Genomic DNA, 24,157 nt, shown 5'->3' with positions numbered 1-24,157 from the left:
AAAATCTTCCCAACCCTTGCACCCCACTTCCTGGGGAAGGTTTGGTAAAAATCCTCACCAATTTGCATAGGTGACCACAGACCCAAACCCTTGGATCTTAAGAACAACGAAAAAACATTGTTTCTGAAAAGAAGGATTTTAATAGAAGTAAAAAAGAATCACCTCTGTAAAATCAGGATGGTAAATACCTTACAGAGTAATTAGATTCAAAACATAGAGAATCCCTCTAGGCAAAACCTTAAGTTACAAAGACCCAAAAACAGGAATATCCATTCTATTCAGTACAGCTTAATTTCTCAGCCATTTAAAGAAATCAGAATCTAACGCATATCTAGCTAGATTACTTACTAAGTTCTAAGACTCCATTCCTGTTCTGTCCCTGGCAAAAGTATCACACAGACAGACACAGACCCTTTGTTTTTCTCCCTCCTCCCAGCTTTTGAAAGTATCTTGTCGCCTCATTGGTCATTTTGGTCAAGTGCCATCAAGGTTATCCTAGCTTCTTAACCCTTTACATGTGAAAGGATTTTTTCCTCTGGCCAGGTGGGATTTTAAAGGTGTTTACCCTTTCCTTTATATTTATGATAGTTTGTCACACCAGAACTGAGGGGAAACATCCTCCAGAGCCATAAAAGAAGGGAGGAATGTTTTTAGGTCAGCAAGTTCTATGAACTGTGTCCTTTCCAATGTGCTCTTGTAACACCTGTGCTGTGATTTTCTTTCTTCCTAGTTTCCATGATGATGTCCCAAAGGATTATAGGCAGGTGGTGTTGACTGCTGTGAAACAACGATTTGAAGATGAGCGTTATGAAGAAATTGGCAAGGAAAAGGTGGGGAGTAGCCTTACTGTTCTGCTCTCCATTCTTTAGTGGCAAGCACCTTAAGCAGAGCGACCAGTGTAGCAGGCTATCCAGTATTCTGAAAAGTAACAAGTTCAAATTAAAAATCCCAAAGGGAAGATGAAGAGAGTACACTGCTAGCGCAGTGGCGTTAGCATCACGCACCCTGTGGGGATACAAGTTGCACAGTTGGGCTGTAAATGCCAAGGAGCAGTTCAAGACATATTGATCCTAGAGAAAGTATCAGGCATTTTGGTTGTTGGGAGGGCACTGCTGTAGTTGTCTGACTAGGCTGTCTTGTTGTTTAGGTGATGAGTTACAGCCAGCTCTGTTCACTGTTAGGAGTGAAACAGGAGGACCCAGAGCCCAGTCCCTTACACACAAGTGCTGAGGAAATTCAGACTTTCCTTAGCTCTCCCTCTGGAAAGAGAACTAAAAGGCAAGTAAAACTAAGCTCTGTTCTGTGTACTCTCTCTCCTATGTTTGCAGCCACTGGACATGGATGATTCAGTATGGAGTTCTCATGGGCATCTGACAGGGGGTCTTTTGCCTCCCCAAAACATCAATTGTGTGCAAATCACTGAGTGGGATTTTAACCCACTTCCCTGTTCTGAGCTGCCATTCTCTATCGACTCGATCAGTCCTTCCCCGTCACCTTAACTCTGCTTAGCCTCTTCCTCTGGATGGCTGGAAGGGAAAGTTTGGGTTTCATGCCATGTTTTGCTGGCCAAACCAAATGACCAGTTGTATCTTTAGCATTCGCTGAAAGAGTTGAGTGAGGCAAATGGTCAGACTAGCCTGTTTCCTGATTCAGGATGATTTCCTCCATGTATATGCTGAGTGAGTAACCTCTGAGTTTCCCTGCAACAGGAGAAGGGAAGACAGCATTCAGGAAGATAGGGGCAGCTTTGTGACTACACCCACAGCTGAACTATCCACGCAGGAGGAAAGCCTTCTGGACAACTTCCTGGACTGGAGCTTGGACTCCTGCTCGGGTTACGAAGGAGATCAGGAAAGTGAAGGGGAGAGAGAGGGAGATGGTAAGTAGTGTGTTTTTTCTTCTCTGATTACAATAGAGAGAGACCGCGTTTTCCCATCTGCAGCTTAACAAAGTCAGGTTACTCTTGCCAGAAAAGTGCAAACTCTTTCAGAGGGACAGCAGTCACTGAAAGAACGTCCCTTTTCTGTTGTACCATGGCGATTATCTTTACACCACATCCTGTAACAGCAAAAGTTTCTTGATAGATGCTAAAATCTCCTTGTCCATTTGCAATGCTGCAAAATGTTTGGCCACAAGACTTGGAGAGCTCTTATTCACAGATTCATAGATATTAAGGTCAGAAGGGACCATTATGATCATCTAGTCTGACCTCCTGCATAACGCAGGCCACAGAATCTCACCCACCCACTCCTGCGAAAAACCTCTCACCTATGTCAGAGTTATTGAAGTCCTCAAATCGTGGTTTAAAGACTTCAAGGAGCAGAGACTCCTCCGGCAAGTAACCTCTGCCCCATGCTACAGAGGAAGGCGAAAAACCTCCAGGGCCTCTTCCAATCTGCCCTGGAGGAAAATTCCTTCCTGACCCCAAATATGGCGATCAGCTAAACCCTGAGCATATGGGCAAGATTCACCAGCCAGATACCCAGGAAAGAATTCTCTGTAGTAACTCAGATCCCACCTCATCTAACATCCCATCACAAGCCGTTGGGCCTATTTACCATGAATATTTAAAGACCAATTAATTGCCAAAATCATGTTATCCCGTCATACCATCTCCTCCACAAACTTATCGAGTTTAATCTTAGAGCCAGATAGGTCTTTTGCCCCCACTGCTTCCCTTGGAAGGCTATTCCAAAACTTCACTCCTCTGATGGTTAGAAACCTTCATCTAATTTCAAGTCTAAACTTCCCATTGACCAGTTTATATCCATTTGTTCTTGTGTCCGCATTGGTACTGAGCTTAAATAATTCCTCTCCCTCTCCAGTATTTATCCCTCTGATATATTTATAGAGAGCAATCATATCTCCCCTCAACCTTCTTTTGGTTAGGCTAAACAAGCCAAGCTCCTTGAGTCTCCTTTCATGAGACAGGTTTTCCATTCCTCGGATCATCCTAGTAGCCCTTCTCTGTACCTGTTCCAGTTTGAATTCATCCTTCTAAAACATGGGAGACCAGAACTGCACACAATATTCCAGGTGAGGTCCCACCAGTGCCTTGTATAACGGTACTAAAACCTCCTTATCTCAACTGGAAATACCTCGCCTGATGCATCCCAAGACCGCATTAGCTTTTTTCACGGCCACATTACATTGTCGGCTCACAGACATTCTATGATCAACCAATACTCCAAGGTCCTTCTCCTCCTCCGTTACTTCTAATTGATGCGTCTCCAGCTTATAACTAAAATTCTTGTTGTTAATCCCTAAATGCATAACCTGACACTTCTCACTATTAAATTTCATCCTATTACTATTACTCCAGTTTACAAGGTCATCCAAATCTTCCTGTATGATATCCTGGTCTCTCTCTCAATTGGCAATACCTCCCAGCTTTGTATCATCTGCAAACTTTATTAGCACACTCCCACTTTTTGTGCCGAGGTCAGTAATAAAAAGATGAAATAAGATTGGTCCCAAAACTGATTCCTGAGGAACTCCACTGGTAACCTCCCTCCAGCCTGACAGTTCACCTTTCAGTAGGACCCGCTGTAGTCTCCCTGTTAACCATTTCCTTATCCACCTTTCAATTTTCATATTGATCCCCATCTTTTCCAATTTAACTAATAATTCCCCATGTGGCACAGTATCAAACGCTTTACTGAAATCTAGGTAAATTAGATCCACTGCGTTTCCTTTGTCTAAAAAATCTGTTACTTTCTCAAAGAAGGAGATCAGGTTGGTTTGGCACAATCTACCTTTTGTAAAACTATGTTGTATTTTGCCCCATTTACCATTGACCTCAGTGTCCTTAACTACTTTCTCCTTCAACATTTTTTCCAAGACCTTGCATGCTACAGATGTCAAACTAACAGGCCTGTAGTTACCCGGATCACTTTTTTTTCCTTTCTTAAAAATAGGAACTATGTTAGCAATTCTCCAATCATACGGTACAACCCCTGAGTTTACAGATTCATTAAAAATTCTTGCTAATGGGCTTGCAATTTCATGTGCCAATTCCTTTAATATTCTTGGATGTAGATTATCTGGGCCCCTCGATTTAGTCCCATTAAGATGTTTAAGTTTCGCTTCTACCTCAGATATGGTAATATCTACCTCCATATCCTCATTCCCATTTGTCATGCTACCATTATCTCTAAGATCCTCTTTAGCTTTATTAAAGACTGAGGCAAAATATTTGTTTAGATATTGGGCCATGCCTAGATTATCCTTGACCTCCACTCCACCCTCAGTGTTTAGCGGTCCCACTTCTTTCTTTTCTTTTCTTTCCTTCTTATTTATATGGCTCAATGGCTGCAGACTCTGGAATGTAGAAAATGGCGGACAGGATTACTGAGTATTGTCTGTACTGCTGTGAGGTAGTAGTGCTCCCAGATAGCACTGGGCACTTTGAATCAATTGGTGAGTGAAGGAGAGTCCTCATGGCTTCATATTAAGGGATTTTGCTATTCTCATAATCCAGGAAAAGCTATTGAAGGAATCTGGCTGTAGCCAGCTATGTGGTGGAGCACTTTCAACACTGCAGCCTTTCCTGTTTTGTTTTATTAGTGCTGTGACTTAAAGCTTTTTATACCATGTCCCCTGTACAAATAACTGTTAGAACATACCTGTGGAATGGGGAGGAGTCCCCACTTTACGCAAGGGAGAAATCAGAGCTTGTGTGTTAACTTCCTCTGTGGCTTTAGAGAAAGTTAATTGCCCAGGATTAGAGATCTTGAGTTCCTGGCTCTGACTTCTGTGCTCTCACTACACTGCTGCTCAGGTAGATCCAAATCACTGTTCTATATCTTCCTCTAGTGACCGCTCCCAGTGGAGTCCTGGATGTAACTGTGGTCTATATGGATCCAGCAGAGCACTGCTGTCAGGATTCCAGTGATGAAGACAGCCTAGCTGCGGAATGGCCTGGACAGGATGTACCAGCAAGGAAGCCTGAGCAGCCAGATGCTGAGAAACAGCGGCTTGCTGGTCACGGTCGAAAAGAACCCACACTAGAAGCCACCTCAGGCTATTCCTCTGTCCACAGTGCCAGTCCTACTTCCTCTGTAGATGGCAGCTTTGGAGCACCGATCAAAACTACCTCAGCACTGTCTCTGGGCAGTGCCGTGAACAAAGGGCCATACCTGCCTCACTACTTGAAATCACATTTACAATCTGTCCGGCCCAGGTCCACTGAGGGCAAGTGTGAGAGAAGGCAAGTCAAACGGAAAAATGTGGCTGAGCATAGTGAAGAAGAGAGGATGAACTTGGGCTTCTTGAGCCTCTGATTTCAGTGCTGTTTACTTTCATTTCAGAGGGCTCTGGGAAGCAGTATTTTGGTGTAGTCTTGCAGGGAAGGTAGCAAGTAATTGTCAGTGTCAGACGGCCCATGCCAATCCATGCTCTGCAAGCTCCATTTCATGCTTCTGTGGCTTAGTGCTGAGCTACCTTGTTTCTTGGTAGCTGCTTTTTAAAATGTTCCCTATAGTCTGATCCTATGCAAATTAAGAACCCCCTCTGGTCTTGAGCACATGTCAGGAAAACCCAGAACCCTTGTATGCTACCCAAAGCCATCTTGATTTTACCCTGCAATGCATTGCCAAGTGGGTAGCCGATTCCTCCGCGGAGGAAGAAGGGGAAAAAAATAAAACTCTGCTGCTATGACCTGTTTTTCCCCATATACGGTCGTAATCCAGGAAAAACTCTCGAGGGAACCTGGCTGTAGCCAGCCATGTGGTGGAGCACTGTCAACACTGCAGCCTCTCCTGTTTGTTTTATTAGTGCTGTCTGAAGACTCCCTTAACAGATTATTTGTGCCTGAAACTAAGGCAGGGTGTTAGCTCACTCCCAGCTGGTGCCCCTCTTACTTTCTCTGGACATTAACTACACTGCCCTAGAGTGTATTCTGGAGCCAAGCAAAGGGTGGTAGTGGTAAGTGGGGATACTTACTCTAACAGACTGGAGCTTTTAAACCTCCCGTCTCTGGGGCAGGCTCTAGGCCTTATTCTCCTTCCATTAGTCCTACACTGCTGGAGCTCCAGTCAGCTCACTCGCTTACAGAGCTGTCAGTCAGACCCTCCCTCTAGCTCCATGTGTTTCTTCAAGTGAAGAACATACTATCTGTGCCTTACCACTTCACTGCCTTTTGCCTTTAGTTACAGCACCATTGGTGCAATCTGCAAGAACTCAGTCCCAGTGTCACTTTTGTGTTCTGTCCATATTGCAGTTTGTCTTCCTTGCTATTCTTCCAAAATGGCCTCCAATAGAGCCTGATTCTACTTTCATGTTTGAATTTATTTTGAACACTAGGACAGAGGAAGCAATGTAGCAATAGCAAATAACCCTTCTACATGAAGCCATATCTTAGATACCTCTCCATGACATCCCAGTCAGCAAGGAAGAGCTGGTGTCTTTCCCACAATACTGGATAAAGGATTCCATGCCTTATACAGTCTGTGGAAGTTGTACAAGAAGAGCAAAAGCCCTAAGAAGCTGAGGGACTAGAGGCTACTTTACCCACTGACTTAGTTGTTACCAGAGGGGCTGACCCTCTAGAACAGGTGGTGAGAACATACCATGGTACAAGATTTCTGGCAGCTGTTTGTCATGCTCGGCATCTGATAACACTGGAACTATACTCCCTGTTTACCTTCCTTTGTTGAGAAATTATTGTGGCAGAGACACTGACTGTTCACATACAGTGTAGTGACTTTTGTATAAAACAATCTTTTTTATACTTGTCTGTGTTATTTTAAAAAACGGGTAGTGCTTGTGTCTGGTAAAGGAGCTGATTGTAAAGGGGGTGTGATGGGAGAAAATTGTCTAACAGTCACATACCTCGAGGCATAGAAAGGTGAAGTGACTTACTTAAGGTGTTACAAAGTCACTGGCAGAAGCCTCAATGCAAGTCTGTCACCTGTTACTAGATAAGGCTGTTGGTTATAGTTGATCCATGGTCTCTGCAACTGAGACCATTACAGAACAGATATTAGCAGCTGCAAACAGTGGCTTATTTTCTACAGCTACCAGCTTGAGCATTGATGGATTGAAAAGCACCGGTTTATCAAGCAAGCTGCTATTGTCACTTTCACAAGCTGGATTTGAGAATACTGCAACTCCAGGAAGCACATTACTTACAAAGCCTGGCTTCTTCCAGATCTTGAGCTGCTCTCCTAGAGCTAGCCTGACTGTTTGACAGGTGGATCATAAAGCTGGAACATAGAGAAGCAGGGTTTCTAAGACACTTTCCCTCATCTGTCAAGGTGCAGTGGAACTGGTTTAATTTCTAGTGTGCAACTGTAAATAACCTCACCCTCCTTGTGTAACAGCTAGTGATCTATAAGCCTATGAATATCTGCTACAACTCCTGACTCTTATATTTCCTCTATCCCTCCATAGTAACCTACTAAAAAAAAAAAAGCTACACCGTTAGAAATTATCTGGAAAAGGTTGACAAAGCAGGTGCTTACACTGACTCAGCATGTAGAAACCTAGCTTTACACCTCCCCAGGAGCCCACCTCCTCCATAGTGGTTAAGTGCTTAAATACTTTTGTGGATCTGGGCCAAAAATCAGTAGCCAGGCATTCTATTAAGGCTCTTCCAACCACTAGACAAATGGAAAACAAGTAGATTTTAGCATGCACCTCTATCCCTGCAGAACATCAAAGCCTAAGTTCATTGCGTTAGCAATTCTGATCACAATGGGAAGGAGTGAATCAACTCTGAAGTCAGAAGTGGGGACTCTGACAGGTACTGAGATGGCCTCTTAGGGGCATTTGTGGTGTCTAGCTGCACCCAGCCTTGCAGCAGTTACACCTGCAAGCAGAAAGGCTACAACTTAGTGAAAAACCAAACAGCTTAAGGGATGGTAGGAGAAAAAATCATGGAGCAGGTCCTCAAGGAATCAACTCTGAAGCACTTAGAGGAGAGAGAAGTGATCAGGAACAGTCAGCCTGGATTCACCAAGGGCAAGTCATGCCTGACTAATCTACTTGCCTTCTATGATGAGATAACTGGCTCTGTGGATGAGGGGAAAGCGGTGGATGTGTTGTTCCTTGACTTTAGCAAAGCTTTTGACACGGTGTCCCATAGTATTCTTGCCAGCAAGTTAAAGAAGTATGGGCTGGATGAATGGACTATAAGGTGGATTGTCAGGCTCAACGGGTAGTGATCAATGGCTCCATGTCTAGTTGGCAGCCGGTATCAAGTGGAGTGCCCCAAGGGTTGGTCCTCAGGCCGGTTTTGTTCAATATCTCCATTAATGATCTGGAGGATGGTGTGGATTGCACCCTCAGCAAGTTTGCAGATGACACTAAACTGGGAGGAGAGGTAGATACGCTGGAGGGTAGGGGATAGGATACAGAGGGCCCTAGACAAATTAGAGGATTGGGCCAAAAGAAATCTGATGAGGTTCAACAAGGACAAGTGCAGAGTCCTGCACTTAGGACGGAAAAATCCCATGCACCGCTACAGACTAGGGACCGAATGGCTTGGCAGCAGTTCTGCAGAAAAGGACCTCGGGGTTACAGTGGATGAGAAGCTGGATATGAGTCAACAGTGTGCCGTTGTTGCCAAGAAGGCCAATGGCATTTTGGGATGTATATGTAGAGGCATAGCTAGCAGATCGAGGGACATGATCGTTCCCCTCTATTCAAGATTGGTGAGGCCTCATCTGGAGTACTGTGTCCAGTTTTGGGCTCCACACTACAAGAAGGATGTGGAAAAATTGGAAAACGTCCAGTGGAGGGCAACAAAAATGATTAGGGGACTGGATCACATGACTTATGAGGAGAGGCTGAGGGAACTGGGATTATTTAGTCTGTGGAAGAGAAGAATGAGGGGGGATTTGATAGCTGCTTTCAACTACTTGAAAGGGGGTTCCAAAGAGGATGGATCTAGACTGTTCTCAGTGGTAGCTGATGACAGAACAAGGAGTAATGGTCTCAAGTTGCAGTGGGGGAGGTTTAGGTTGGATATTAGGAAAAACTTTTTCACTAGGAGGGTGGTGAAACACTGGAATGTGTTACCTAGGGAGGTGGTGGAATCTCCTTCCTTAGATATTTTTAAGGTCAGGCTTGACAAAGCCCTGGCTGGGATGATTTAGTTGGGGATTGGTCCTGCTTTGAGCAGGGGGTTGGACTAGATGACCTCCTGAGGTCCCTTCCAACCCTGAGATTCTATGTGTCTCTCATGCACTTCTACACAGGTGGATTTCTTGTGGCCCTGTTAAATACCTTTGGCTCCTTCCTCTATAGGGAATGAGGAAAGGCTTTTGACCCCAGCTCCCTTATGTAGACAGTAGCACTATGCTATATGTATTGGTCCTACTTAAGTCTTCAGGGCAGGGGACTGCTTTTGAAATTGCCCTGGCCTATGCACATAGGGCTAAAAGCTGAATCTGTTGGTAATAAGTTCACATAAGGAATTCCTAGCAGGGAAAATGCAGACTAGAACTATACCAAATAACTGTGCAGCTTATGGCTCAAAGGAGCATTATGTCAATGACTCTCACATGAAAATGGCATGTATCTGACCTCACGGGGAGCCAGCCTGCATTGTTTCTGAGCAAGGGTAACAGCGCAAAGATAAACATCAAACTGCATGAAAAACCTAGCTTCCTTATCTCAAAGGGGTGCAGATGAGCCCCAGCAAGGCTAACTGACTTGCTCATGGTCTCACAGCTCGTCAGGCAAATCCAAAAACTTTTCAGGTCTCTGCTCTTACTTGCCCATATTTCCTCTTGTATGGCTCCTGAGCATCTGCCCCCCGTAACAATGTTACAAATTAAATCTCTTGTAGAAAAATAAGGTAGCAAAGGCCAGTCACAGTAGGCTTCCCTACTGGGTCACAGCTGGTGCTTGGCTCCATCTTCCACAAGGCAGTGTCAATCCAGCCTTGGAGGAATGTTGGCTTGAGCAGAGGTTGAAAAATGAGGAGGGTTTTATGAACAGGCCCCCTCTGTGCTGCAGGCATCCAGGCCATTGCTGCAGGAATCTTTACTCAGCTTATTGAACAGAGGGGAAAATTTCATGACTCACATACTTGGTACTTTGTACATAACTGGCTACTACAATTCCCTTCCAATTACTTTTCAGGGAAGACAAACTAGTCTTGTGGTTTGAGCATGAGGACACACGAGTTCTATTTCCAGCTCTGTCACGGCCCGTGAGCTTAGCCAAGTTACTTCACCTGTGTGCCTCCACTTCCCCATCTGGAAGGATGCCCTCACTGGTAAAGTGCTTTCAGCTCTGATGAAAAGGCAATGTAGATGCCATATAGGATTTAAATAAAGAGCCTACGCTCCCTGGATCAACACAGAAAACAGAGCCTTGGGATCCATCCACAAAGCGTTTATTACAAAACAAGCAGTGTTTATTAGGCAGGATACAAACATTTAAAATCCCTGATTTCTTTTCCGTTCACCAGGCTCAGTCTGTCCCCCTATGGCAACACTCCCAGTTGCTAGGTAGTTCCAAACAGTGGTTGGGGCAGCCATCTGCCAAGCAGGAGTTTAGTCTTCATGTTAGCTGGAGCTCATTAAGCTACAGCACTGGCTCAGAAGTCAGCTTTCTAAAAATCACTGTAAAAGCCCTAAAAACAATCCCTCTCAAACCCCCAAGGAATTCTAGAACAGGTGTACAATGAAGGACAGCAGGAGCCGGCTGCCCCAGAGCAAGGCCCTTCCAATAGGTTAGGCCTCTCACAGTTTTAGTCAGTTTCTTGAGATCTGAAAAGCCACAAAGAAAAACATAAATCAGGGGATGGAGCATGACCAGCCCCTTCTACTCTGTTACTCAGTGCCAGTACTGTTGGCAGTGCCACCTGGAGCCAATTTACTTGGGTCTGACTCTAAGCTGAGACAAGGGCCAAGTCTCCATGTGAATTCATTAGATTGTGCTAGGCCTGAATTTGGTTCAATACCTTGGTGGCTATCAACAAATTTTACAGCTTCCAAGATAGGAAGAGACATTTTAGCCAGCACAGATTTAGGTGGACTTGACCAGCCGTGTGCTGCCTGCTCTAGCAAGACCACATCCTCTGCCCACCTTAGATCCCAAGGTGATAGACGCCACAGAGAGACCAAAGGGCAAAAGTAGGGCTGGTCCTACTGATGTGGGCTTAGACTAGCCATGGGAGCCTCTGAAGGTGGCAAGTTGTCAGAACTCAGCAAAACTAGAGCTACACCTATACCTCCAGGGAGGGGACGGAGTGAGTGTCCACTGCTCAGTCAGTGTCCCTGAGAAAGCGAAGCGCCTGCTTCGATGGATGAACGTGGCGTGAGGCTGGGCAGCTCTCTACCTAAAGGTTGGGCACATCTTCATTCCTCCTGCCTCGTACCCAGAAAGGGCTCTGACAACAGTCTGTCTGTGAGCCGCAGGGACAAAGAGAGAGGCAAAGCCAATCTGGCCAGGTTAGGCACATTTAGCATCAAAGAACAGTGCCACAAATTCTGATCTTGTGCCAGCCTTTGGGAACAGCCAGCCAACTAGCTCCCCTTGTACTGAGCAGTGACCCTCAGGACATCTTAACCCTTTCAGAACTGCTGAGTTCCCTGGTGATGATAAATGGGAACAGTGTTGGGGGAGAGACCTGAGGCCAGCATGTGAGGCTCCCCAGCCGGGAGGAAGCAGGGTGGGACATCACTCTTCCTGATAGGAAGTCCTATTCTCTGCTGCCAGAAACTTTCCTTGAACCCACATGCATGTTCTCCACAAGACCCCACACCCACTCTCAACACAACTGGAGATGGGGAGGAAACTGATCACAAAGAGGTCGGAGGGAGGGGCAGGGTGCTTGAGTGGGGAAGGAGGGCTGAGGAATGGAAAATGAGCACCCTCGGTGCTCTAAGAGTTAACACAGGCCCCACTGGAGTGGTCAGAGTCCCTTAAGCCCTCCTTCTAGAGCTTCACACCCAGTGCAGAGAGAAGCCTCCTCCCTGCTTACCGTGTTAGACTCACATGCGGAGGGGAGATCTGATAACAAGGCTGTGGTCACCACTGCCAGCTGAAGTAATCTGGGGCTGGGGGGAGGGGTGTGTGTGTGTGACTGCTTCCCCCAACCTGCTACCCCCATAGAAAGCGCCTTACTTAAGGCACCACCTTGAGATCCACCGAGTCATAAGCCGAAGTTCTCCTCATCTCCAGCGGCTTCCCCAAGAACTTTCGCAGTGCCTTGTAGTCTGGCTCCTCTTCAAAGGCCAAGGCCATTGCTTGCTGCAGGTAGCTGTGCAGGGCATCTGCAAAGTGGTACAGACGCTCACAGGAATGGCTGTGGTTCTCCAGAGCAGCAGCCCCAGCATTCACTCCCTGCATTGCTAAGCCAGATGCTAAACAACACTTCCGCAGGGGCTTTTCCCAACAGACCCCTCCTCTGCACTGATGGGGGAACTCAGGCACAGAGAGGGAAGCACCTTGCCTAAGGTCACCCAATGAGTCAGCAGCAGAACTGGGACTAGAACCAAGGTCTCCCTGTTCCCGCTCACTTGCTTTAATCCCTGGCCAGCATCCCGCTGTAGCAAGGCTCAGAATCACCACCTCATGCTGCATGGATGCTGACGCAGGGCATACAGATCATCCTCATTCCAGCTGGATGCATAGCAAGGAGAAAAACTGGATCCATGGGGGAACCTGAGAGCGGGCTATGTCACCCCGCACAGATATCAGGAATCTTTCTGAAGCTCCCACAGCCTCCCTGGGCAGGATCTACAAGGGCATCTCTCGCGGTCAAGGCTACTAGTTCATGAGCAGACTGGCACTGCAGCAAAGGGTTTAGAATGACTATGGTCAGACACAGCTCGTCAGCTGAGACTGCATGGAGGAGACAGCCCAGTTTCTAGCTTCAGTGAACAACCAGCCCTCACACACAGTGACCCACTAGGTCCCACAGCCACACTCAGTATAAGTCCATACCTGGAGCTGGTTTTCGGCCGAAGCACAGTCGCAGAAGCCCGACCACGTCTGTTTTGTACCTACAGCATTTAGCACACACTCAACGCCAGTAAACAAGAAAGAAGGGACCGAGCGCTTGAACAAACTGCCCGCAGCGATGGGGACAGGTGAAAGCCATGCATGATGACCAGCTCAGCTCAAACCCTCCAGCCCGTTTCGCCCACACAGTGATTTCAGGGTGGATTCTGTTCCCACTGTGGTCAAGAGGAGTTTGGCCAGCTACTTCCATGGGAGGCAGCACTTCCAGTCACAGATTTCAGACACTCCAAGATCTGCACCAGGGCTATTGAGTCCCCCATTAGTTCTGAACCCCCTTCCTTCACTGCTTTCCTCCCACGGGCCCCCATAATGATAGGCAGGGTCCCCAACCCCAGGGCTCACCTCTCTTTCTGCTCCATGACCTTGTGCACATCAGCCAGCTCGTCAGTCCAGGGCAGGAAGCCACACAACCACTTCACCATGCAGTAGCCCAGAGACTGCAGGTCACTCCGGCGAGATGGTCCTGATGGGAAAGTGAGAGAAACCCAGCAGCTCAGGAAACACAGTGAGAAAAGCAGAGTTTGGGAGTAATACCCAAAAAGGCCTGGTTCAAGGGGGTCCCTCCCCGCAAGGGGACAGCATAGAACTGAGCTCTGGAAAGCATAAGGCTGAACAGCAGGAAACATTTCCTAGTGGAGTGGCCTAGTGATTAGAGTCAGGATTCCTGGGTTTTCATCCCAGCTCAGCCACCAATTCACTGCAACTTTGGGAGCGCCTCTTCACCTCTTTGTGCCTCAGCTCTTCTTCGAGTAATGGTCCCTATTGTATTCACTGAGGGTTACACATGTGCGGCACGCGCCCAGAGTCGCAGAATCTGAAGTAGCATCCGTTGGTCCACACATGCGCCCTATCACCTAGGACAGAAGCCTGAGGTGAAAGGGTGGGGCAGACCAGCCAACCATGTCTCCAGTTTCTTCTCACCGCTGTGTGGTCCAGGTCAGAACCCCCAATGTCCTCATCTCTGACGAGCAGGCTGAGATGCACAAGCATCTCATGGAGATGGCCATGAGACCACAACTGGACACAGGCTGGGGAACCCCCTCTGCCCCCCCCCCCCCCCCCCCCCCGTACATTGGCCTGAATCAGCGAGAAATGCACTCTGCCAAGCTTTACAGACACCCATTAAACCAGCACCCACTGTCCTGGATTTCCATTCCCCTCCATGGCTGGGTTACCACGACCTCGCATGGAATGGAAACATTCTCTCACCATGTCACGCTCCTGCCTGAGTCACTTGGCGACTGTGGAAATAGCAGAGCAGCTGCATGGGAGGAGGGAGCAGCTGGCTGACCAGAGAGGAAGCCGTTACCAAAAGCTAATGGAAGAACAGTGAGGGGGAAGGATACAGGCAGAGGGCGCCCCAGGCAAGCAGGGATGGCAGGGGAGGAGAGCTCGCCAACCCATCAGGGACTGCTGTCTCACCAGCTCCCCTGTGCCCATCCAGGCTGATGAACTCAATGGTGCCCTCATGAGGAGTCCTTCTGCCTTCGCGCTGAGCCACGTGCTTTCCTCCCGGGCAGTATCGGAATGCAGAGCAGTAACCCACCAGGGTGACCTAGGAGAGAGAGAGACTGTGAAATGTCTTCCTGGGCGATCACGCAAGGGGAAGGAGGAGAGTGCTGCTGCTCTGGGAGAACCCGGGAGCCCCTCACCTCCCAACATCCCCTCTCCAGTTTAAGAGATCCCACCCCTTCTCCCTGCACCACCCCTTAAGATGCAGAGACTGAAGGGAGCCCAAATTCTTTCCCTGGGGGGTGAACACGTCGGGTACAGTGACCCTTGCAATGCTGCACACAGCGCCTGCTATGGGGCTGCACTGACACAGGGTGCAGCCAGGAATCAACCCTCCCCTCCATAAGAGAATGCTCTGGCTAGGGCATTGCCCCACTTCTCCTGCTACCTCTCTCTGCTCCTGCTGTTCTCATTTCCTACCTCTGCAAGGTCGTCTGGGTTCACATAGATGTTCTCTGCTGTGATGTCCCCGTGCACATACTCGTTTCCATGGATGTACTCCAGGGAGTCTAGCTAGGGGCAGAACAGGAGACGTCACACCCACGCACAGCCCTTCAGCATCCCCAGTTAGCTCTGAGCTAGAGCATCTTCCCCAGGCTCGTGGCAGCTGGGAGACTAAGGAGCAGGCTAACTGCACAGCCTCTTCCACTCTCTGCTTTTCACATGTTGGGAGGTACCTGAGAAATTCAGGGGGGTCCCCATCACTCTGTCTCCCAATTTCCTTGGGGTAGAACATTAATAGACCCATAAGTTCATCACAAACCGCCTCAACCAGCCCCATGCTCAAGCACAATGTTATACTATTCAGAGACTGAAGCCCTGCTCAGTCTGCTGTACCTGATCTTTAAAGGTGCTTAGCAAAAGTTGCTCTTGCCCATTGACTTCAGTGGGATCTGTGGGTGCTCAGTGCTTCAGGAAGTTACTCTAGTAAGTTTGAGCCATTTCACTGCGCTCTTTTGTGGGTGTGTTTAGAAAGTAAGTTGTGAAGTTTCCTTAACATTTCCCTGGAGGCCATGCACAAGCAGCAGCTGCACAGGAATCACCCATGACGCACTGGTCCCAGCCTTGGCCTGCACTGGAACTAACATCCTTGCAAAGGCCAGAGAGAATCCAGCTCTGAACAACCCCCAAAAGGATCGGCCTGCCACATACCACCCTGATGGCGATCTGGAAAACTGGTTTTTCTGTCAGAAGGTTCGTGCCATCGTTCAGGATTGACTGAAGGGTTCGTCCTAACTCAGGGAACACCAGAAACCTGTGAGAGAGGAGAGAAGAGCATGTTGAACTTGGTCAGCACCTGTCATGGGAGGGTCTCAAAGCTTATTTGAGTAGCTCAGCTACCAATCTTGATCTGAACTGTTTTCCCTTACTCTCTAGTTTAACAAAGACACAGCTTCCCTCGTATTTGACAACAGAACCTGTTTGTGGAGAGGAGAGGGAGAGACACTGGCAGGTCAGCATTCCCTCTGAAGTATTATCGACTCATTACCACATTCCCTTCCACACAGAGCTCACAGGCCAAGACAGTCAAGATGACAGGCAAGGGAGAAGGGACAGCAGGAAGGAGGATTTCTGGGAGGAGGAGGTGAAAGAGAGAGAAGTCACTATGTGCACAGGGAGCGGGAGAGTGTTCCAAGCCTTAGCAGCAGCATGAAAGAAGATGCAAAGGCAACAGCGGAAGAAGGGGAGGCTAGGAGAGCGAATTGCAGGAAGCAGACAGCAGTGGGGTAATCTGAGTAGCACTATGATGCAGGAAGCCAATGAAGGTCAGCGCAGAGAGAGGGGGAAAGGATTTTACCTGCTACAGTTTGGAGAGACTAACTGGGAGGAGAGACAAGGAGGCCCAGGAAGCCGGGGTTACAGTAATCAGATGAGAGAGGGCCAATGCACAGACAGTGGGTCAGTAGCTGGTGGGGTGAGGGGGTGGGGGACAGAAAAGGGTGGTATTGTGAGAGAGAAGAGAGAGGCTGCAGCAAGAGCCTGGCAGTGAGGAGCAAGGAGATAAAGAGGATAGTGGATTCCTGGGCAGGAGGAAACTCCCCAGCTGTCCCCATCTGGCAGCTTGCAGTCCTGCCTTACCTGTAGTTACTCTCATGGAGACCAAAGCCAACGCAATTTGGGATCCCCAGCAAGGGCACCGAGTGCATCCTCTTCCACTTATCCACTAGGAGGGAGACAACAGGACAGATGGGCACGGCTTTGCCATGCTGCTGGCTAAGGAACTCTGCAAACAGTGAGGGCACCCCCCCCAGCGCTTTTCCTTCCTCCCACAGATACAGACCCTCTGCACTGGACAATTGAGAGTTCAAGGCTCATCCTGTCACCTGAGCTGCCCTCATAAAAGCCATAGTAGCAGGCAATCAGACGTAATACTAAAAGCTCAGTGGCAGGCAGCAGGAGTTACAGGAAGGGTAGGATGAGGGGATCAGGGTGTGGGGATGCCAAATCCAGGCCAGGGAAGGGGGAGAGGTGTGGGATGCTACAGCCCTAGGTATTCTGAGAAGGGGAATGGCATGGAGACTTATGTCCCACATATAAGGGAGGTGGGAATCACAAAGGCGCAGGTTTGACCTGGATCCCTACTCCTCAGATGTCATGCCCTGACTGGAGTGCCCCAGGCTCAGCTAGCTGGACAGAGAGCAGCTCTGCACAGCCAGGGTTGATGGAACAGCTATGGGATGGGCTCCAGTCAACCCCAGAGGGGTCAGGGTGCAGAGTTAAACAGCTGTCAGTGAGACAGAGACAACTCTACAGCAGGGGAACTCCTCTGAGCGCAGCAAGGAAAAACACCGAGCTGGGAATGGGAAGGTGCTGCCCAACAGACACCCTGAGGTTTCCCGCTCCTGGAAGAGTCATTTCTAAACACACTGGTTAGCACTCTTTGAGGCACAGGTCAGACAATGATTTGAGTCACCTGAGTCTTGCCTTTGGAGTGTCTCCTAGCAGATGCACAGGGATCCCAACCATCCAGGAATGGCACTTACCTGTGATTTTCTTTGCCGCTCGCTGCAGGAAGATCTGCTCGTTGTAGAGCCTGCCGTCTTTGGTGTCCTGAGGGTTGGGAGGAGAGAGAGACGAAGCTGCACTGTTTTACCTTCAGCGATGTGCTGCGTCAGTATCACCACCACGTCCATTTACTAGGGAGAGTGTGGGTGTAAGAATCCTGCCCTAGCCCTTCTCACCTATGGATCTCACAGTGCTGCACTGAGGGGGCTAAGGAGAGGGGGAGTCACCCAGGAGGTAAGTGGCAGAGCTAAGAACAGAACATGGTCTCCTGCCTCTCAGTCCAGTGCCCCATCTACTGAACCACACCACCTCCCACTATCTATACAGCACAGCTAACCCAAGCACGGGAAGGCCTCAGGACAGACAGCTCAAGTGCTACTGCTCAGTGCTCTCTGCAGGTAACTAAGTGCCCCAGAGAATGAAGACAGCCCCCTAAACTGGTCGGAACTGTGCGATCCTGCAGCTTTTTCTGGGGTTGGAGCCTTCCAATGGAGGAGCTTACTGAAGTTTGGTTCTATGAGTTTCCTCAGGCCATTCAGGACTGGTGGAAGGAGCCAGGTGACAGCCTTGAAGGTGAAACTAATTGTCCACAGCAGGGGCAAGGCCGTGTGAGATAACATGGGAATTCTAACAACAGCAGCTGCACTGAACCCTGAGAAAGGCCACCCCCTGTAGTTCAACCTGCCAAGAAGTACCAGAAATATGGCAAGGAAGCTTGTTCTCATGCTACTTCCTGCCCCTGAGAAGCTGCAGACAAATGTCTGGGTGTTGTACTGAGCCACAAACCCTCTGGGGTTCCCAGAACACCTTCTTACATACCAGCATGTATCTGTCCACGTGCATTTGGTATTGCTCTTTTGTCATTGCAGTTCCCTAATGGCCTGAATGTATTATCCAGAAACTGCAGGATGCCACATGCTAGCTTAGGAGAGACATCACAGAGTGGGAGAGGTGACAATTTCAGATCCACTGGCCCAGTTTGATATCATTAGCCCCACCCACACGTGGTGACTAGTGCTGTTAATCGGCAGCTGGCAGGTGGTGCAGATTAACAAACTGCAGAATTCTTTCAGTACCTCCCCACCAAGAGTATTTTGGCTGGTGGAATGTGTACTGAACCTGTCCTGCTTTCTGAATCCTCAACACCCACAACTAAGACCTTGTGTCCATGAACAAAAACAGTGTCCTACCATATCCCAGAATCCTTTGCCACTGCAAAGGGAGGGATTTTGGGCTGTAGAAACAATGCAGTGTCAGGGCAGACGGGGTGGGTGGTGCTGGCATGGAACGGGACTGCTGAATGGGAGAGTTGGTACTGCTCTATAGTACTGTCAACACACAGAGATGAAGGTTTCCTGGCAATCTGTTAGTTCTATCTACACATTCTTTGTGGTGTTAAACATTTCTCATTAACCCTTCGTTGGAGAAGTCTCCCCAGTAATGTTTTCCTCTGCACCTTTTAACTCGTTCTTCCCTGGCACAGTTCCAGTGACACTATTCCAGTGACTAAGTGGGCACATTCTTCCTAAAACCCCTCTTTCCTAGGAGTCATCCCTGGGTTTTGCTAATAACAATTTCTAAATCCCATTAACCAGAAAAGCCAAGGCAGACACAGGACAGTGACCTGGATACCACTCTGGCTCATGCATTGTCAAGCACAGTCAGTGAAATTCCAATTGCAGACTATTTATGATTGGGAATGATGCCAGTTCTGGAAAGCCCGGCTGGACTGGCAGATGCCGGGGAGCTCTCACAGGGTAACGAATTTAGATCAATCAGCATTTGACTTTATAAACTCATTCTGGCATCAGAGAGGTGACAGCTACAGAAGAGCTCAGTGTTAGATCTACAGTCACTTTTCAGACTACAGAGTGTTCAGTACTTCTGGGGACAAAAAACAACACAAAACACACACACACGCCAAGAGTTTTAAATAACACTTTCTAGAGTTTTGTTGTTGTTAACCTTTACAAAACAGGCTTAAAGAAGATTCTATGACATATACTAAATTTATAAACAAAGGGGACAAACTCTACCCTCATTTACAACCAGGAAATCAACAGGACAGCAGAGGTGTAACAGAGGGTAGAATTTAGCTTTGTAATCTAAAGGGCAGCCACTTTGGGGTGGCTTTTTTAAATCTTTAGATCTGTTTTCCTTACAGCTTTGCTCACTGCTATTTATTAAGGGCCTCCTGATCCAGCTTCCATTGAAGTCTAAGTAAGACTCCCCAGGGAGTTGTACGGGGTCTTTAACCTATGCAGTTTATTTCCTCATTTCCCTGACTAACTTCACCTGCAACAACAAAGACAATTATGCTAGTTAACACTGTGAAATCTTATGGAGAATAAGACTAGAGGAAACCATTATGATCTGAGCTTCTGCATTCTACCACTCCTTTCACCATGATACCAGCAGTGCTGGTAGGTCAGACCAAAGGGCCCCATACATGGAACAGACCAGAACTCACAAGTTTGAGAGAGTATCTTTGCCTTTGAGGGCACGCTCCAGATGCTGACTGTGCTGTGGAAGGATGGAACAAATGAGGTTACAGGTGCACAGGACAGAAGTACTTGAAGTGCTAGCTGCTCAGAAACTAGTGCAAGAGTGGCTTGAGTCTCAGTTATCCTCTGCCTCCCTCACCTTGGGACTGTGAAAATACCATCTGTGGAGGCCTCTTTGCAAGTGGCTGCATGACAATACCCACCTTGCTTCAGAGTTATAAGACCTTTGTCTCAACTCTCTCCAGACACTGCTAAAGCAACAAGCACTGGAGGACCTAGGCATGGCTGTAGTATCAAGGGACTCTGCTCTTTAAACCTGGTATGTAAATAAAATGATTCATCAATACCAGGAGAGAGATGCGCCACAGTCTTCTGACAAAACACATATATCGAAAACTGTGTAAGATCCCAAGCTAATGAGAGAGCTGCCAAAGGTGCATGTTATTCTCTCCTAGGGACAGGAGATGGATCAATGGCTTTCAACCCTTTAATGCTGTCCCTTTCCACAAAAGAAGAGTATGGGACATCTATGGCCTCCTCCAAGGCTCAGAACCTGTTCTTTCCACTTGTGTGTGAGGTGGGGTGGAACAGGGATGCTCTAAAATGGAGGGAAGAATTAATAGTCTAACCCTCAGCTTTTAAATACTACCACTACCCAGACATATGCTGGGTAGAACGTTGGATGCATTTCCAGCATCCTTTGCACAGGGCATCTCTTTGGAAAACCTGCTGCAGACAGAGCAAAGGATTCTGGGGGTATGGGCCTACGAGGGCACTCCAGGTGCTTGCTGCACTGTACATGGCAATCAGGGAGTCTGCTGAACTGATAGAGTCAGAGGAGGCAGGATCAGGATGGGGAAGGGCAGCTAAATCCCTTATTTACCTAAGATACAAATTCACCGGTGACCGGCTCTGTCTTCAAACTGGGAAGTGTCAGCAAGAGGCTTCAATTATGATCTCTTTCAAGAAGCAGTTCCCCCTCTCTTCACATCCCCTGAGGGATCCTCCCCAGTAGACTGAGCTTTCCGCATGCCACAAGAAGAGAGGAAGGGAGGGCTACTCTTCCTCTACTCCCCACCCCATATCCTCATCATCCTCCCTCAGACGGCATCCCAGCATGAGATTGCACAGCACCTTCATACATCAGCCCACACTCGCTCTGGTTCAAAAGCTTCCCCAGTTTCCACTGCTTGCTGTTCTGGTCGGTCAGGATCTTGCCCTCTGGGAGAGGTGCCATGGAGGTGGACTTGAGCCGCCGGGGAGATCGGGGACTGACCTCTGCTTTGAAGAGGACACAAAAGCAGGGCTCTGATCAGATAACAGGGCACTACAGACAGAGTGAGTCCTGCTGCTCTCCAGCACACCGCAGCTCAGATTCCAACCAGAGACATTGTGATAATACCACCCCAGCCTGATAGAGCTCCCCATCTCTCGCTCCCAGACACTTCACCCTGCTCCTGCAGCGAGGCCCTGGGTTTCATGTATTCTCCCTCCAGCAGTGGACAATCAAACATCTCTTGTAACCCATCCACACCACCCTGTACCTCAGCCAGGAGGTAGGGAAGGGACATGATGGCAGGATGACACAAGGGCTGAACAAGCCACCTCTGTAGTGCTCCAGTGCTACCTTAAGTGCCATGAAGTAGCTGTCTGCCCCACCCCCACATGAGCACAGCAGTGGTGAGGAACACCCCAGCTCTCACCCTTGGATGCCACCTTGGTGCTTGGGGAAGCAGCTGGTGGGCTCCAAGCCTCCTCTTCAGTCGAAGTGGAAGCTAGCATTTTCTCAGAAGACATCCACTCCACTGTCTCTCTTGCTGGATTCGGCTCATCCTGCCCCAGGGCTGAACGATTAAAGAAACAAACCCTCACAATGCCATCCATGGTATTCCAATGATTGTCGATCATAACACTCCGCACTTACAGCGCCTTCCATTCACGGGGCTCAAAGCCCTTTTTGGTGAAACACCTCACACCCACACTCCTCCCACACCACAAAACAGGTCGGTGCTCTTAGCTCCATTTTACAGATGGAGAAACTGAGGCACAGATGAAGTCACATAGTGAGCCTGTGGCAGAGCTGGTTCAGAACCCAGGAGTCCTGGGACTCTACTCCTCAGGTCAGATTGCATTCACTCCCTTCCACTGCACTGCCATCAAAGACAACAATTTTGCATACCCTAAAGCAGGCAATAAGAGGATCTATTCAGACAGACATGTACTTGGTATGCCAATGCTCCACTACTTCTTGTAATCAGGAGGGTTTGACTAATCCAGAATCTCTATCCAAAGAGGCTGCTGTTTAACCCAGTCTTACCTACCTTTCAGAGAGGACAAAGAGGCATCTGGAGTGAGTTGCATTGGCTCCTCATCTTCTTCTTTAGGCAGCTTATTCCCACAGACAGGGCAGAAATGAAATGCCGTCTCTACCTTCTGGCCACACTGTGGGCAAAAGTTGATCATTCTGAAAAACAAACCAAGGCAAAGCAGGGTGGAGAGGGACAGGTGTCAGAGCTGAAGTGAGAAGTCAACTTTTCAAAGGTTTTTTTGGTGTTTTGGTGGCTGCGTCTCTGGAGAAAGAGGTTTACTAAGAGGAGACGTCCACTCACCCACCATCAGAGGCTCTCAGCATGCATATTATTGTAAGAGCAAACGTGTAATTAACTGATCTGCAAAGATCAGGAAAATGAGGCACATAGAGATGAAATGATTTAAAGACCACACAGTGAATCAGTGGCAGAGAGATGACGGGAACCCAGGAGTCCTCATTCCAGCCACTAGATAATGCTGCAAGTGGAGTCTCCAAACTAGCGCTGGGACAGCAGAACTGGAAAGCATCAGCATTTATCAACATCACTATTATCAACCTCAACAGCAAGTGAGACAGTTTCTGCACCATCTGGGGAAGAAGTCCCAATGCAGCTGTGTTTGCTAGGTCCTAGCATGCACTCTGCCTCTCTGCCCCTCACCTATCCATCCGGGCAATGCTTAAATGGTCACTAAAGCTCCCAAAGGTAGCAGGTAACTTGCTAACTGAATCTTTCTTTTCCTACTGCAGGGAAATCCTTTAGTGGGTGTGAACGCTGGGGAATAGGAGGGCGCTGGGAACAGGCAGGACTCCCAGTATGGTATTTGTGGAGAAGTCACAACAAGACCCTGGGTCCCATGATGAATTGCCAGGATTACAGCAGCACTGCTACAGAGCAGGGAGTAGCACCAGAGGATGGGGAAGAGGTTAGGTCCAGGCCAACACCCTCAAGAGACAATAGGGCTGCAAAACCAAGTCTTACACTGGGCCTTTCATCTGCCCGGCTGGGCCCATAGATAAACCCAAAGCAGTGTCATAAACACTGCAGGCCCCATTACCCAGCCAGCCCCCCTGGATTCCTGCCCAGCCCCAAAGCCCCCATCACCCAGAGGCACTCCTGCCCCAGAGACTCTGTCCAGCCCCACATTACCCCATAGCCAGTGGTGAGCTGGAGCCAGTTCGCACCGGTTCGCGGGAACCGGTTGTTAAATTTAGAAGCCCTTTTAGAACCAGTTGGTTCTAAAAGGGCTTCTAAATTTAACAACCAGCCAAAAGTGGCACCTTAGGCGCCGACTCCATGAGTGCTCCAGGGCTGGAGCACCCATGGGGAAAATTTGGTGGGTGCAGAGCTCCCCGCCCCGCGCCAGCCCCCAGCTCACCTCCGCTCCGCCTCCTCCACTAAACGCACCACCCTGCTCTGCTTCTCTGCCCCCGTCTTCCCGTGAATCAGCTGTTTGCATGGGAAGCCAGGGAGCTGAGAGGCAAGTGGCGGCTTCGCACTCAGGCCCAGGGAGGCGAAGGTGAGCTGGGGGGCGCGAGGAGATCTGCCCGCGCCGGAGCAGGTTACCCGGGGGGCACGCAGGGGAACCGCTCCCTGCCCCAGCTCACCTCCGCCACCCTGGGCCTGAGCGCAAAGCCGCCGCCTGCTTCTCAGCCCTCCCTGGCTTCCCACACGAACAGCTGATTCGCGGGAAGCTGCGGAGGACGGGGGGGAGAAGCAGAGCAGGGTGGCGCGTTCAGGGGAGGACGTGGAGGCGGAGCGGAGGCGAGCTAGGGCCGGGCACAGGGAGCTGCCTGTGGGGGCTCTGAACCCACCAAATTTTCCCCGTGGGTGCTCCAGCCCAGT

General features: G+C 48.8%; 2 protein-coding genes across 7 annotated transcripts in view; one reads left to right on the top strand and one right to left on the bottom strand.

The window, feature by feature from the left end:
* The window catches only part of CCNF (cyclin F), a 22,234-nt gene extending 15,517 nt beyond the window's left edge, over window positions 1-6,717 (top strand). Inside the window, exons 14-17 of the mRNA XM_074965727.1 lie at window positions 731-830; window positions 1,148-1,278; window positions 1,710-1,879; window positions 4,816-6,717. Coding sequence (XP_074821828.1) covers window positions 731-830; window positions 1,148-1,278; window positions 1,710-1,879; window positions 4,816-5,282 — 868 coding nt within the window. The 3' untranslated portion in view covers window positions 5,283-6,717. The remainder of the gene's footprint in view (window positions 1-730; window positions 831-1,147; window positions 1,279-1,709; window positions 1,880-4,815) is intronic.
* Window positions 456-24,157, bottom strand: part of VRK3 (VRK serine/threonine kinase 3) — a 25,100-nt gene continuing 1,398 nt past the window's right edge. For 2 of the 6 annotated variants that reach the window (XM_074965734.1, XM_074965728.1), the window contains exons 2-14: window positions 22,325-22,467; window positions 21,707-21,847; window positions 21,138-21,281; window positions 19,970-20,022; window positions 17,478-17,544; window positions 16,573-16,657; window positions 15,646-15,748; window positions 14,914-15,006; window positions 14,404-14,536; window positions 13,324-13,444; window positions 12,904-12,962; window positions 12,094-12,230; window positions 10,337-10,721 (exon numbers count right to left, since the gene is read on the bottom strand). In XM_074965734.1, coding sequence (XP_074821835.1) covers window positions 10,707-10,721; window positions 12,094-12,230; window positions 12,904-12,962; window positions 13,324-13,444; window positions 14,404-14,536; window positions 14,914-15,006; window positions 15,646-15,748; window positions 16,573-16,657; window positions 17,478-17,544; window positions 19,970-20,022; window positions 21,138-21,281; window positions 21,707-21,847; window positions 22,325-22,466 — 1,293 coding nt within the window. In that variant the 5' untranslated portion in view covers window position 22,467 and the 3' untranslated portion in view covers window positions 10,337-10,706. Of the gene's footprint in view, window positions 919-10,336; window positions 10,722-12,081; window positions 12,231-12,903; window positions 12,963-13,323; window positions 13,445-14,403; window positions 14,537-14,913; window positions 15,007-15,645; window positions 15,749-16,572; window positions 16,658-17,477; window positions 17,545-19,969; window positions 20,023-21,137; window positions 21,282-21,706; window positions 21,848-22,324; window positions 22,468-24,157 lie in introns of those variants that run through there. The other 4 variants (XM_074965731.1, XM_074965732.1, XM_074965730.1 and 1 more) reach the window with 4 other exon arrangements.

The sequence above is a fragment of the Natator depressus genome, chromosome 10 (assembly GCF_965152275.1).
Source record: "Natator depressus isolate rNatDep1 chromosome 10, rNatDep2.hap1, whole genome shotgun sequence".
Taxonomy (NCBI): Eukaryota; Metazoa; Chordata; order Testudines; family Cheloniidae; genus Natator; species Natator depressus.
The sequence above is the reverse complement of the archived record's forward strand: the minus strand, read 5'-3'. Positions and strand labels throughout refer to the sequence as shown.